Source organism: Ochotona curzoniae, unplaced genomic scaffold (genome assembly GCF_017591425.1).
Source record: "Ochotona curzoniae isolate NIBS_2020 unplaced genomic scaffold, NIBS_Ocur_1.0 contig_520, whole genome shotgun sequence".
Taxonomy (NCBI): Eukaryota; Metazoa; Chordata; class Mammalia; order Lagomorpha; family Ochotonidae; genus Ochotona; species Ochotona curzoniae.
The window spans coordinates 2,298,594-2,310,786 of record NW_024466457.1 but is presented as its reverse complement, the minus strand read 5'-3'; the positions used below and the strand labels follow the sequence as shown (position 1 = coordinate 2,310,786).

Below are 12,193 nucleotides of genomic sequence, written 5' to 3'. Positions count from 1 at the left end.
GGGAACCTTTTGTATGTGGGAGAGAGAAAGGGCACCCAGAGAGAGAGAGAGAGAGAGAGATTTGGAGAGAGAGTCTTAAAGAGAGATCTTTGGTCTGCTGGTTCAATCCTCAGATGGCTACAACAGCCAGGGCTGGCCCAGGCCAAAACAAGGAGTTTTATCTAGATTTTCCTTGTGGGTGGCAGGAACCCAAACACTTTGGCCATTTCTGCTACTTTTCCCAGGCCTTCAGTAGAGAGAGGATTGGAAATGGAGCAGGTGGGACATGAATCCGTGCCTATATGGGATACTGGTATTGCAGCCAATGATTTTATCAGCTATGCCACAGTTCAGTACATTTGAGTATCTCAGATGTGCTGTTTTCAAAATTTATCGTTGGTATCAAGCCTAGTTGCTAGGTTTTCTACTTGCTACGTTTGGTCTCTCTTCCTCTGCTGGTGTCACTTTGAGAACACTGCATTCAAACTAACTATCCCCATCTGCTGGATACAGCGATTTTTCTCTGTAAATTACAAAAGCCTTGTAGAAAACCATACTATTTATAAACAGATGCTGCACGGAGGCTAAGCAGTGAGGATCTGAAGAGTGACTTCTGCCCGTGTGTGCCATTTATAAGCTGAGTGGCCTTAGGCAGGGTTGCTATGAGAAGCAAATAGGACTCTGTACTAAAGAACATGGCATGGTGCTTGCTACAGATTATCTAACAGACGTTCCCGGCGTGATCATCATCATTGAGGTTTTTGTTGGCACTCCCTGCCATGGGCATCTTTGGAAAGAGATACAGTTCTCTTCTGTTCCTAGGCTGCTCAGCTACATGCCCAGGCCCACCTCAGAGGTCAGATTGAGAGAACTAAGACAAGAAAGACAGGTCATGTGGGTGAAGCCAGAGATGGTTGAACTGCACCTACAACTTCAAAAAGAAAAAGAACATATTTGAAGATGCTTGGTTGTGGCCCTATGCTGTGATTCTGGAGTGCAGAGGTGGGAGTAGCCCAATGGTAGGGCAACAGGAAAGCATTTAGGGGCCAAGGGAGACCTCTTGGCAGCACCAGGCCATGCTGTTATCTTCTTGAATGCCCTTTGTGGGCTTGGTGCTGTGCCAGCTCTCTGGGTTGCAGGGCTGGTTTCTTGTCTTTGTACTAGAAGCTGGCTGGGAAGGAGGAGGGATGCAGGACCAGGCCTGAGATACATAGGTCTCGAGATTCCTCTGTTCTATGGGGACTCAGATCAAATCCTGCCAGACCTGGGACACCAGAGAACTGAGTTTATCCCTGCAGGGTCAGGCTCCCCTACAGTAAGCCAGCTCGCTGCTGGTAGACCATTGTCTGTCTGGGTGGGGAGAGCAGAGTGGCTGTTTATAGACTGGCTTCGGGGACAGAGCCTTCAGCAGTGGAACTGTGTGTTCACAGGCCATGGCCAGTGCAGCTGTGGGGATTGCCTGTGTGACTCTGACTGGACCGGCTACTACTGCAACTGCACCACACGCACCGACACCTGCCTGTCCAGCAATGGGCTGCTGTGCAGTGGCCGGGGCAAGTGCGAATGCGGCAGCTGCGTCTGCGTCCAGCCAGGCTCCTATGGGGATACCTGCGAGAAGTGTCCCACCTGCCCAGATGCCTGCACCTTTAAGAAGTGAGTGGGGAGACTGGTGGCCAGGAGGAAGTCCCCTAGACTAGAATCCTCAGCTGTCAGATTCTCTGTTACTTAACCAGAAATTCAGTGAGAGGAGCCTGCTTGAGCCACCAGGCTAACTCTTCGCTGTCCAGCAAGGCCTTGGGGAAGGTGGGAGAGTAGGGCTGCTGTGCAGGGGCTGAGCAGTAGCTGCAGGACACGTCAGGGAAGCCCACTCCTGGGGGAAGAAGGGACATGCTGAATCCTGTGACTGGGAAGGAAGGTGAAAGCAGTTGCTTCTGGGAAACACCCAGTGCTGAAGGTCTCACTCTGTGGGGTGCACAGGGGCTGGGTTATGGGGGCCTGTGTGAGGGGAATCTCACCAGAGCAGACCCGTGGGTCAGATCAGCCGTGTCTGTATTGCCACTCCTCGCACTCCTTTAAGCTGGGCTGGAGTCACGGTGGTCCCACCGTGCAGCTGTGCAGGGCCCTGTGCTTGTATTAACACTCTACTGCCACTGTCTGGAGACTTTTAGGAAGTTTTGCACAAGGGCCTGACAGTTTCATTTTGCACCAAGTCTCCCTCTATTGTGTGATCAGTCCTCACAGAAAATCTGTATGTTTGTCATACTTAGCTTGGCCCTGAGTGTGACAGGACATGAAGGAGTTTTGGGAATGACTTGGTGAGATTTGCCTGCCGCATCCTGCCTGAGGGTGAAGAGGGCTTCCCTTGAACTCCAGGCCTGCAGCATTGTCTTAGAGATACACACAGATTTTTTTTTTCCTGAAGTGGAGCAGATTTGTGGATACATGGAGGTCAGAGCTGGGCTGGAGCACCCTATAGCTTGCCCCTCCATCACCTTCCTTACTGTCCTGTGCTCTTGTAGGGACTGTGTGGAGTGTACGAAGTTTGAGCGCGGCACCCTCCACGAGGAAGGCACCTGCAACCGCTACTGCCGCGACGAGATTGAGTCTGTGAAGGAGCTCAGTAAGTGCAGCCCACGCCCCGGGTGGAGATCCCGGCTCCATCTGGCTCAATGCGGTTCAACCGCAGCTCCTGTCTGGGACACGAAGGCAGTTCCTGCATGGAGCAGTGTGCAGGCTTCCTGCACATAGGCGTGGGTGGCTGCTGGCGTTCCTGAGGGTCCTCCTGCACTCAGATTTCCATGACCAGCAAGCTCTCTCAGTTGCCACTTGCACATGGCTTTAAAGGGCGTGTAAATCAGAGAGCCCTAACTTCACCTTCCCAAGGAGAGGAGGAGAGTGTGCTCCACCTACAGATGCAGAAACTGAGATCTAGATCTGGGCAGTTGCCTATGAGAAGCGTTTGTCGTACACACTTGTCAGGGTCACTCAGTGCAAAGCAATGCCCAGGCTTTTGTACAAAGCATAGCTGATTGGGAGGAAAGCTTTCCCAGTTATGGACTTGTAACCATGATATATATCCTGAAGACCTTCTGGCTTTCTGGATCCCCTCTTGGAACGAGACAGATGGAAATGCAAAGAGAGGAGCAAGACTCTCACCTGCAATTGTTCTGGCCTGTACTGTGAAGGAGGTGGTCTTTGCTGCTCTCTGCACATTTGCTATGTTTATGTGGGTCGGTGAGGCATCAGGTGGTGCTGGGGGTTGGCATCTCTCCGAAGATAGTAATTCCCCACCAAATGTCAGGACTCTTTAATTCTGTACCCACTCTGTGAGGTGGAGCTGTCGTTCTTCTTAACTGACAAAGAGAATTGATGAGGCCCGGTAACACCCTGGATTGGCATGTGCAAGAGCCAGACTTTGTGGGAAGCTATCGCAGCATCTCCCTTCCAGGGGAAGGACTGAGAGCTGGAAGGGTCTGTGAGAGATGACATGTGTCAGTCTGATCACTGAGTAGCAGTTGCCAGAGTCTCAAATCTAGACGTCTTACTTCATGTGCTCAGAAGTCCTAGGACAGGAGTTGAGAACTGACCTGATTTTCATTCTTCTACCTTTCTGCCCATCTAGGGGACACTGGCAAGGATGCAGTGAATTGCACCTACAAGAATGAGGATGACTGTGTTGTCAGATTCCAGTACTACGAAGACTCCAGTGGCAAGTCCATCCTGTATGTGGTAGAAGAGCCAGGTGAGGCCCTGCTCCTGCCCCCAGGGAGAGGGAGTCAGATCAGGCAGGGATTTCCACTCATATCCCTCTTAGGTAGAACAGGGTAAGCCTGACCTTATAGAGCTGAGTTACTGTGTCATCTGGGTGAGGGGGATATGTAAAAGTGACTTTTACTCATTGAGGAAAGAGCAAAAATAAGCTGCGTAGGAAGGGTAGGGAGGTAGGTATGGATTTCATCTAAGTCCAAGGAATTAAAAATTGAAATTCTACACTTTACAGCACATATCAAGTGAGGCGGCTGCCAGTAGCTGTTTGTCCCTCCAGGGGAAGGCCAGATGGTTAGAGGGTAGTTGGAGGCATTGCTCTTAACAGGCTCACTATGGGACGTAGTCATGGGCTGGAGACATTGACTCAGTTTTGTCCTGGATGACTTGCTGCTGCAGCAGACCCCTCCTCCGTTGTAGGGAAGGGGACCCCAGATCCCCAGGCTTACATTGCTATTTCATCGCCTTGCTCTTTCCCTGGCTTGAAGTAGAATGCAGTGGCCAGGGACCCAGAGCTTAGGAGGAAAGTGTTCTCTTTCTCTTCTTCAACACTTACTAAGATGCTCCCCACCGAAGGGCTGAGCCACCGCAGGGCAGCAAGAGGGTGTAACCAAGGGGTTTAACATTGGCCGGTGTGGAACGGGCTCGTGCCTAGAGATTCATCACTTCTAGATAGAGTTGCCGGGTAAAATATAGTATGTAGAATGTAATATATGCTATCTACTTAGGTTACAAAGTAGTTTGTTGTCTGTCTGAGTATGGATTTATCCGGGCTGTCTGTACTTTTGTTTGCTGAATTAACCCTAGTCTTCCCTTGGGCCACTCATCATGAGCCCACTGCTCTGGCTGAGGGTGTTCCCCGGAGACTGCCTGATCTTGTCGCTGCTTTAGGAAGTCTGCCACATAGCCCTTTGAGGGCAAATGGCTAACAGTTTTCCTGCAAAGACCTCCTGAGGTTCTGCCTGTCCTGGGGGCTGCCCTACCCCAATCTCCTGGAGACTTCACAATGGTTTTTTTCCAGAAGAACTGAGGCCCTTCATTCCAGAGAACACTCTTGGTTCCTTAGCTCCTCTCTCCAGGCACCATTTGTTACAGGCAGGTTATAATTTGGAGGGTTGGGAAGCTGCCACCTTGGGTTTGTGGTGGTGGTTGTTTTTGAGTGGTGTCTGGTGAGCACAATGTGTATGTTTAGAGAAGAAGGTGGGAGATGGTGTGGGCTGTGGGGATGACTTCCTTTCCCGGTACATCACTCCTCACACATACAAACACCTGCTTTCATCCACTTGAGGCTGCCAGAGTAGGTCACTTGTCCACCACTGCAGGCTCCTGGGAAGGTCTCTGCAAGACACACCCAGATTGACCCTTGGTGCCCGACATATGCCTGTTTGTGTTGGGTGCTGACCAGGGTTAAACAGAAGTCAGCTTTCAACGGATTTGGGGTTTTAGATACCAAAATGTCTGAGAAAGAACCCACAATATTGTTATGGCCGGGAGGCCTGTTCTCTGAGAATGCTGAAAAAGTTGCTAGGTTAGCAGCCTCATGAACATCAGCATCTGAACCAGGGTGGCACCCACGAGGAACACCTGTAATAATAGTGGTTGGCTCTTTGAGCATTCATTCTGTGTCAGGCGCTGTTCTGAGTTCCTTAAATGGGGTGAACTTAGCCATTCCTTGTATGACAAAGTCGAAAGGTCAGTGCTATTACTTTTCTGTTTTAATGATGGAGAAATAGGAAACAGAAGCCCAGAAAGGCCCAGTAATTTCCCAGAGGTCATGCAGCGGAGTAAGCGGTAAGCCAGGACTCAGACCCAGGCGGGCTGGCTGCAGAGCATACAGCAGCCCAGACAACGACAAGTCACTCTTTGCCTCCATTCAGGGAAGGACAGAGAGGGATGCAGATTTCGGGAAACTAAACGTGACCCTGACAAAAGGGACCAGTGCTTTTCTGCACCAGCTATCTGCTGCTCTGCCAGAATATAGGCTCTCATGTTTTTAGATCTTTCCATTTTTTTAAAAAAAGAATTTATTTTACTTATTTGAATGGAATTATAGAGAAGTCTTCCATCCACTGATTTACTTCCTGAAGGACTGCAATGACTGGGGCTTTGCCAGGCTGAAACCCAAGTCAGGAGCCAGGAGCCTTTTCTGGATCTCCCAAGCTTTGGGCCATCTTCGGCTGCTTTCCCAGGCCACGAGCAGGGAGCTTGGAAGGGAAGTGAAATAGCCGGGATTAGAACCAGCGCCCATATGGGATCCCGAAATATGCAAGTGAGGGCTTTAGCCACTAGGCTACCACACTAAGCTCTCATACATACAGTTTTAAGAACATAATATTTCCCAACCTTCTTTTATTTTTCCTTTGTTGCTACCTGCCCTCCTCCTTCCTTATTTTTTTTAAAATTTTTGCAATGACATGCTTTCTTTTAATTCAAGTTTTAAATTGTTGTTATTTTCGGTGATAGTTTTATAGGTATAGGGATTCCCTCTCTTCCTCCCTTTCCATTTTCCTTCATATTGTTACAGTAGTATAGTCCTTTGGTAACAGAAGCTTAACATTCTGCTATTCAGGTGTACCATGGCATTATAGGTATAGGCAATGATAAAAAAAAAAATCTAGTGTCAAATTGGTGATGATATATGTTCAATTGACTTTATAATCATAAGTTAATAAAGAATTCAATAAGTGATAAGTAGACCTTGTAAGTACTTACTACTACTATTTAGTAGTAAAGAGACCTTTTCATAACCAGTCCAAGGGATTCTGGCATGATTCACAGGCCTCTGCTCCCCATTTCCTTCCTGACAGAGTGTCCCAAGGGCCCTGACATCTTGGTGGTCCTGATGTCGGTGATGGGGGCCATTCTGCTCATTGGCCTTGCCACGCTGCTCATCTGGAAGCTGCTCATCACCATCCATGACCGGAAAGAGTTTGCTAAATTTGAGGAAGAACGAGCAAGAGCGAAATGGGATACGGTAAGAGGGCTGGGCTGGGCTGGGCTGCGGGCTTTCTTGAGCCATTATCCTCAAGTGGAGACAGCAGGTGCTTGGGGTCATAGTTGGGGTCAGCCAGCACTGCAGATGGGCTGTTGTTACCTGTTCTGGAAATGGGGATATGTTCTGAGCATCCTTAACCTTCCTGGAAGCCTCCTGATTCTCTGTACCTCTGGGGCCTGAGGCCATGTCAGTGAGGCCTGATGCGAGCTAGCTCTGCTCGGACACTATGGAAAATGAAAAGAGAAACCTCTTCTCCCGTGGAGGCAGGCATTACTGGTATATATTTCAACTCTTAGTATACGTCTGTATATGTTAGTACACAAAAATTCTTGGGCAAATGGAATCAAGAGATCATGCAAAATTTTCATGTTTAATGAATTTAACAGGTAGCCCCAAATGCTACAGTTCGCCGGGGCTAGACTTAGTAGGACCTGGGAGCTGGAAACTCAGTTTAGATCTCCCACATAAATGGCAGAAACTGAATCCCTGGAGCCTTCTCCGCTGAGTCCTGGGCTATGCACTACAAGATGTTGAACCCAGCTGCTGTGAAATGGGATGCAAGTACTCTACCTGCCCGAGCAGCGGTACTGCGACATGAACATTCTGAAGTCGCCTCATAGCCAACATTTCATTTACTGAGCAGTTAACGCATGCCAGAAAATTCTGTAAAAGCTTTTTACATATTATCTCTGTGTGGGACCTTCAGAAAGTTCATGATGTTAGGAAAAACAAAATGTGAGCATAGATATATCACCAAAAGAAGCTTAGCTTTTAATTCCATTTCCCCCTGAGCATTTTTTAAATCCCTTTCTCTGACAACCCTATGTGCTGGGCAGTGTTCGTACTTTACAGTTATGGAAACGGAACACAGAGAGAGAAATGGCCGGCTTGTAGGAGGGCCTCAGGTTACCCTAGCAGTTCCTTTTGAGGCCAGCTTCTTGAGGATAGTGCCACGATGTCATTTCATCTCAAAGGCTTCCTTTTCCTCCACATGATGAGAAGAAAGCCTCCAGATCAGGCCCCTGTCGCTCATCCCAATTTAATCTGATCAAATATGCGTTTATCAGGGGTTTTCTGGATAGACTTAATTTTACTCTGCTCTTTTTGGGTTCATCTTTTGCATTATTACTTGACTCCCTGAAAGTGCATGCTTCGGCAGGAAGTCTGTTCCCCTTTGAAGGGTGGCCCCAGGCCTTGGTAAACAGCAGAGCCATGAAGCTGAGATGTTTCTCTTGAGATGGTGTGACATATCCTGTATCCCAGAGGTGCACAAGGGTATGCTGAATTTCTTGAAGCCACCCTTAGGATGACTCAGTGTTATGGGACTTGTTGCTTTCTGTTAGAAAATATTTTGGGAAACCGAGTAGGTTTTTCTGAAAACAGGAAAGTTTTGTGATAGTGCGTGGAAGGTTGAGATGAAAACAAATTATGAATTATCTGTTGTAATTACCATCTGCTTTATTACGCTTGCTTTGCCTATCCCTTCCAGTATTGTCACTGTGAGAAAAAGGGAAGGCAGGGCAGAAGAGAGTGTGGGGGAGAGAAGGGCTGGTGGGAAGGCTGGGGAAAGCTGTACCAGAATATTCAGGGATGCCCAGAAGGCAAGGCCAGTGCTTAGCCTGGTAGGAACAGTGGCAAAATGGACATCTCTGTCCTTCATTTGAATCCCTGAGTGTCCATCTGCTTCCCTGATGGTGTATTCCAGAACAGGTGTCACAGGCAAACTTCTCAGATGAACTCAAAGACCTGGAGGCAGGGGAGGGCTGAGGACTCCCCACAGACAGGTCTCTGTTCTCTCTGCAGGCCAACAACCCGCTGTATAAGGAGGCCACGTCCACCTTCACAAATATCACCTACCGGGGCACTTAGTGACAAAGCGACCATCCTCTGAGTACTTCAGGCCGTGCCAGTGGAGGCTGTTTCTGCCATCAGTCTATGGATGACAGTGGGTGGGTGGGCGAATACATGGTGTGTGAGTGTGTGTGTGTATGTGTGTGTGTCAGGGGAATGTGTGACTTGGCATCCTCATGAGCACAGCTCCTGCGCCTTTGTCCTCAGAATGCTACCTGCAGGGATTGTGCCTGCTTCGCTTGATGGTGAGTTCTGAGCCCAGCAGGTGTCCTTCAGTACCTCAGAGAAAAGCCAGCACTCCTGGCCACCCCTTATCCCTGAAGAAAAGAGCATGGCTGAGACCTCTCATCCCCGAGGAGGCCAAGCTGCACCAGTCCTGGAGTTTGGCCTGTGCCTCTCAGGTCTGACTCCCAACAGCCACATCGATGAGGGTGGGGTGTCACCGCCACCTGTGTCCTCAGTGTCTCCATTCATGTCCTCTTCCCCGGGGCCCCAGGAGGAGTCAGGGGTGTGCTGACAGTAACTTTTGCCATCACCTCAGTCTGGCTTTGTCATAAGGCTTTGTCACCTGATTCTTTGAACTTCTGAGAGTGAAGCCTGCAGGGCCACTCAGGGCCACATGGGGTCTGAGGGATGTGCCAGCATCCTCTGAGACCTAATTATAACTCTTTGGATTTGCCTCATTGGCAGTTCAAGTCTGTCACCATCAAACCAGCACCATCTCCTTACCTCCTACTTCCATGCCCTCGCTGTTGTAGATGTTTTTTTTTTTTTCTGTGTACTGGGCTTTCTCTCTTGACCCAGTGTTTTTCTTCCAAGGGAGACCCAGCAGGTTTTCTGCCCTTGGTCCAGGGTCCCTTCCCACCCCTGCCCCTTACTCCTGTGTTCTACCCAGGGCCTGGGAGTGGTTGCATTTTTCTACCTCTTGAGCGTCTGGTGAAGAAATCGCTCTGAGTGTCTGCTGGGCATAAGTGCCAGGATGGAACAATGCGCCAGCCATGTAGTCATTGTGGCTCCTCCTATCGGCTGGACAACCTCATTCTAACTCAGTTTTTAACCTGAGGGGCCATGGTGCAGTTTTATTTCCTTCTCTTCGGGACACCTGAAACCACAATGAGGTTTGCTTAACTGAAAAGAACATGTGAATAGATATCCTTGCATTATGTTTGCAATTTTATTGGATGACAAAAAAGGAGAGTCTGAAAAATCATGAAGACGTGGAAGGAAGCACACTGCCACTTGGTACCACTCAGACTGAATCACTGCTCAGTTGCTGGGGCTGCGAGGAGCTCTCCCTCTTCCTAGAAGCCCAAGGGCATGGCAATATGGACACACTGGACCTTTCCTGAGGAGGAGGGACTTTTCTTTTGTCTCAACAATAGCAATTGTTCCATTAGTGTTGACATCCACCCAACAGTAAAAATCACCACCCTGTCACCCCAGAAAAAGAGAAAGACCAATAAACGGTGTTCTGATTGATAATCAAAAAACCCAAGTCCTGGCCTCCGTGATGCAGCCAAGATGACTTTCACTCTAATTAAGGCAAATCACTTTCTTTCCCCCATGCCTTAGTTTTCCAGTTTGAAAATGGAGTTGGACCAGCGTATCTAGAAGGTCTCTTTTACGGTCAACATTCTAGGAAGCTGAGACTTAAACGATAACAATAGACACACAGTCTGTGCAATATTGACTAGATATTGATTAGCTAGACCTGGCCTTGCCAAGAGCAGATGTCATTCTTACGTTCCTGTGACAGTCTCATCGTGTCCTCCCTTCCATCAGAACCCCTTCTCCAACTTTTGTTAACAGGTACATGTCCTGATGTAGCACTTAAGCACCCTGGTTGTTTTTTCTTAGTTCACTTTCCACACATTTATACCCACATATTAGGAAAGAAGAATTAGCCAACGGCCCACCCATGTGTCAGCCATGAGAATAAGGCTTGGAGTTAAAGAGGCAAATGCCTGAACCCTGTCTTGCCTGTAGATTACCTCCTACTGTTGACGGTGGGACTGTGGCAGAAGGATAAATAGACAGAGGGGAGGGGCGATCACCAGTTCAGGAAGTGTAGAAGCTTCCTGTGACCTCCAGCTACTGAGACCTACTTTATGAATAGAGCAGTGGGATATTTTCTTCAAATGGCTTAAATGAAACTCCATCAAAGGAGAGAAACATCTTGCAAATGGGAAAAGGAGGAGGAATCTATTCTGAGCCTCTTGAATGAGGCTTATAGGTGTTGAAGACCAATGCTGTTTGTGATCATGTGGGGATAACTAGCTGTGCTCATGAGATCACAGGTACAATTTTGGCCGCACACAGATTGACTGTCTAACTGGTATCCCAGCATCGGATTATGTGGTGCAAATGGACTGTGTACCATCCTTCCTTTTTGGGAATACTTTTTGTCCAATCTCAGGGTCTATGTATCATAACAGGAAATTTTGAACATTCCAGTCAAGTTGTCATATTGAGTCAGCTCTTTACCTTTTGGATATTTCTAGGCCGTCCATGAATTCTAGATGCTTCTCCTTGTTAAGTTTTCCTGGCTGAGATGAGCTCAGTGCCTTCCTGATGTGCTAACCACCTTCTGTGTTTGAATTGTGCAGCAGTGAATTAAATGTGCTTTCCCAGAAGAGCTGGCCTATGGCTGCCCCAGGCCTCCTGGGTTATTTCTGTTTCTTTGGGTGAAATAAGCAGCAGCAGATTAATTTAGAACCAGCGTGTTTCCAAATGTAGCAGAATGATGACCATTGTAGGAACTGAAGCAAGCATCAGAATACAGAGTATTTCTTTACAGAATATTTTCAAAATGAGTAGGTTATTTCACAGGGTTACATAGAGAGGAGAGTGGTTGGCAGAGGTCCAGACACTTAGGTCATCTGCTTCCTTTCCCAGGACATGAACAGGGAGCTGGATCAGAAGCGGAGCAGCTGGGACATGAACTGGCACCTTTATGGAATATGAGTACTATAGGAGTGGCTTTACCCATCATGCCACAATGCTGGCCCCGGGTTGAAAGGCAAAGTTACCCAGAGAGAGGATGAGACAGAGAAGGACCTTTTATCCACTGGCTTACCCCCTAGTTGACTACAATGGTGGGATCTGGGCCGTGCCAAGGCAGGAAGGAGCTTCTGGGTCTCTCCCACGTTGGGTGCAGGGGCTCAGACAGTTAAGCCATTTCCCACTGCTCTTCCTATGTCATTATCAGGGACTCTGTTTGGAAGTGGAGAAGTTGGGACAAGAACCTGCATCCACTGGGGTCACCAGTGCTGCAGGTGTAGTGGTTTAAGCCACCACCTGCGATGTTTGCATCAAATACTGCAGGGCTGATTCAGGTCTGGGCTGCTCAGCTTCTGAGCCAGCTCTCTGTTAATGTACCTAGGAAGGCAAAGGAAGATGGTCCAAATACTAGGTCCCATGTCATCTACGTGAGACACCATTGTGGAGTTCCTGGCTTCAGCCTGATGTAGGAGCCAGTAGTTGAGGCCATTTGAGGAATGAACTCACAGAGGGAAGATTTTGTCTGTCTTTTTCACTCTGCCTTTCAAATAAATAAAAGATAATATGACCATAGAGTTATTCCTTTCAGCTTTGTACCTGTGG

General features: G+C 48.4%; 1 protein-coding gene across 2 annotated transcripts in view; it reads left to right on the top strand.

The window, feature by feature from the left end:
* Positions 1–11,220, top strand: part of ITGB3 (integrin subunit beta 3) — a 46,624-nt gene extending 35,404 nt beyond the window's left edge. For both annotated transcript variants that reach the window (XM_040989338.1, XM_040989339.1), the window contains exons 11-15: positions 1,410–1,632; positions 2,499–2,599; positions 3,602–3,721; positions 6,552–6,718; positions 8,543–11,220. In XM_040989338.1, coding sequence (XP_040845272.1) covers positions 1,410–1,632; positions 2,499–2,599; positions 3,602–3,721; positions 6,552–6,718; positions 8,543–8,608 — 677 coding nt within the window. In that variant the 3' untranslated portion in view covers positions 8,609–11,220. The remainder of the gene's footprint in view (positions 1–1,409; positions 1,633–2,498; positions 2,600–3,601; positions 3,722–6,551; positions 6,719–8,542) is intronic.
* Positions 11,221–12,193: the final 973 nt, after the last annotated feature.